The following is a 2,764-nucleotide window of genomic DNA, read 5'->3' as shown; positions in this document are numbered from 1 at the left end:
ATAGATAGATAGATGGATAGATAGATAGATAGAACGATAGATAGATAGATGGATAGATAGATGGATAGATGGATAGATAGATAGATAGAACGATAGATAGATAGATGGATAGATAGATGGATAGATGGATAGATAGATAGATAGAACGATAGATAGATAGATGGATAGATAGATGGATAGATGGATAGATAGATAGATAGAACGATAGATAGATAGATGGATAGATAGATGGATAGATGGATAGATAGATGGATAGATAGATAGATGGACAGACAGATGGATAGACAGACGGATAGAACAATAGATAGATAGATAAGCCTCGTTTCCACCGAGCGGTACGTTCAGTACAGTACAGTACGCAATTATTTCCGTTTCCACTGTCAGAAGTTGTGAATGGTACCAATAAAGCGAACCGTACCGTACCACATTTTTGAGACCCTTCCGTTGGGGTACCTAAAGGGTGGAGCTAGACTCACTGCAGAACGCTGATTGGTTGACAGAGAATCGTCACTTGCGCGTGCTACAAGGGGAATGAAGCGTCTCCTTCACTCGTTCCGCCATGCTGCTCGTGCATGTTGGGCTTGTTTACATCAGTGCACAAACACAAAAAGTAAAACAGCGTATTTTAGAATTGTATATTTTCACGCACAGACAATGTCGTGCTTTCTTCTTCGCGAGAATGACATCGATCTCTACTTTTCGGCATACATCACGCCTGCAGCAAGCCAGATCAGGGTGTACCGTCCCGGATCATACGGTACCGTACCGTACCGTACCGTACCGCTCGGTGGAAACGAGGCTATAGATAGATAGATAGATAGATAGATAGACCTTCACTCGTTCCGCCATGCTGCTCGTGCATGTTGGGCTTGTTTACATCAGTGCGCAAACACAAAAAGTAAAACAGCGTATTTTAGAATTTTATATTTTCACACACAGACAATGTCGTGCTTTCTTCTTCGCGAGAATGACATCGATCTCTACTTTTCGGCATACATCACGCCTGCAGCAAGCCAGATCAGGGTGTACCGTCCCGGATCATACGGTACCGTACCGTACCGCTCGGTGGAAACGAGGCTATAGATAGATAGATAGATAGATAGATAGATGGATAGATAGATGAGTGAGTTTGACGTTACCAGAGTTCGGCTGTTGCTCCTCCTCCTCCTCCTCCGGCAGGAAGTGGGCAGGGCCCTGGTGGGCTTGAGGGGCGTCGTCTCCATTGTCCTCGTATACACTGGACCATTTGATGGCCATGTCCATTCCATCAGGAGCTCCCTTCTTCTTCTCCTCCGTCACGTACGACTGTGGTGGAGGAACGGCGTTGTTCTTCCACACCTTAAACTGCTTAGGAGGCTGAAACGTTCAGAGCAAGTGATAAAATGAATATTAAAAATCATAAAAACCCCATAGACTTACATTGACAGAATGTTCAAATGAGCCAAGACTATTCAAACTCCAACTGTCAAAATTCAAATTTAAACTCCCAGAATCCCTCAAGACTCAATCAAGCATCCCTTCTACCTAATATTTCTAATCAATCTTTAAAACTACTTTAACCTTCAAACCGCTAGCTCTGAAAACTTTTTAAAACTTTCTGGTCTGGCTTTTTCAAACCAACTTCAAAGTTTGTCTTAACGATTTTTTTTTATTATCTAACGTTAGCTTGAACATTACAATGCACATGATAACTTTCGTTAACTCTACAATAAGCAAATCCGTTTCTCTCATTACAACTCAACAGCGATGCTGGGCTACCACAAAAAAAAAAGCTCTATTCTAAAGATGGCTACGCAGTACGCACTTGCTTTTCTGGCGCACGCGGTTTTATTCAATATTGTATAATAATAAAATAATGACCTCTTCTGGCGCTTTGACGGCTCTTCTGTCCCAGTCGATGACTTTATTCAGCGGGTTATAGAGGAACGTGGGTTTGCTGACGGATCGGAACAGATCGTCGGGTTTCGGCAGCGGTTCGGCGGCTCGTTTGCGGCTCTGCGCTTCAGACGATCCTGACGGTTCCGGTTCGCTTCGGCTCTTCTTACCAGACTCACGACCGTCCGAGTCACTGCTGCTGTCGCTCAGATCATCAAAACCCATGAAGAAATTACGACCCTCTGTTTGCTTCTCATCGCTCATGGTGGATGAAGATGAGAGAGGCTGCCGGATTCAGTGATTGTGGGTTTATTCGGAACCGCAGATCAACAACAACTAAACAACGCTCGCCATGTTGAATTCGGCGCACGCTGATGCCGTAAACGCACGCAGGCGGAGCGTAAAAGGGCCAATCGACACTCCAAACAACGGGATCACAGAAATAAAACATACGACAATTTCATTTTATTTTTTAAACGGTGTATTTTCAATTCAAGAGCTAATAAAAATATTACTGTCGTTAGCATCAGAATTCAGGCCGCTGTTGAAGTAAACGGCGAGGTCACGTGATACGCGTTACATTTCTCAGCGCTTGTCGGTTGGACCAATCAGAGTCATTTACGATCACTGAACCGTTTTATAGAGATGGCTTTCCATTGTGTAATTAATTCATTTAAATAATTATGTTTCCTAGAGTACATGTATCTCCATTAACACAAAATGCAGCTTCATTTTGGAAATAGTTTTCTGCTTTCCAGACCAAAACTTCTTAATTCTTGATTTAAGATTTTAAAGTTATATTTTAATTGAATTGCCCTTCTAGCTATCTATCTATCTATATATCTATCTTCTATCTATCTGTCTATCTATCTATCTATCGTTCTATCTA

At 42.4% G+C, this 2,764-nt stretch overlaps 1 protein-coding gene across 1 annotated transcript in view; it reads right to left on the bottom strand.

Annotated features, from left to right (window-relative positions):
• Positions 1 to 2,338, bottom strand: part of cunh1orf52 (chromosome unknown C1orf52 homolog) — a 5,439-nt gene extending 3,101 nt beyond the window's left edge. Inside the window, exons 1-2 of the mRNA XM_016504394.1 lie at positions 1,861 to 2,338; positions 1,140 to 1,356 (exon numbers count right to left, since the gene is read on the bottom strand). Coding sequence (XP_016359880.1) covers positions 1,140 to 1,356; positions 1,861 to 2,139 — 496 coding nt within the window. The 5' untranslated portion in view covers positions 2,140 to 2,338. The remainder of the gene's footprint in view (positions 1 to 1,139; positions 1,357 to 1,860) is intronic.
• Between the last annotated feature and the right edge of the window lie 426 nt (positions 2,339 to 2,764).

Source organism: Sinocyclocheilus anshuiensis, unplaced genomic scaffold, assembly GCF_001515605.1.
Source record: "Sinocyclocheilus anshuiensis isolate Anshui unplaced genomic scaffold, SAMN03320099.WGS_v1.1 scaffold1762, whole genome shotgun sequence".
NCBI lineage: Eukaryota > Metazoa > Chordata > Actinopteri > Cypriniformes > Cyprinidae > Sinocyclocheilus > Sinocyclocheilus anshuiensis.
The sequence above is the reverse complement of the archived record's forward strand: the minus strand, read 5'-3'. Positions and strand labels throughout refer to the sequence as shown.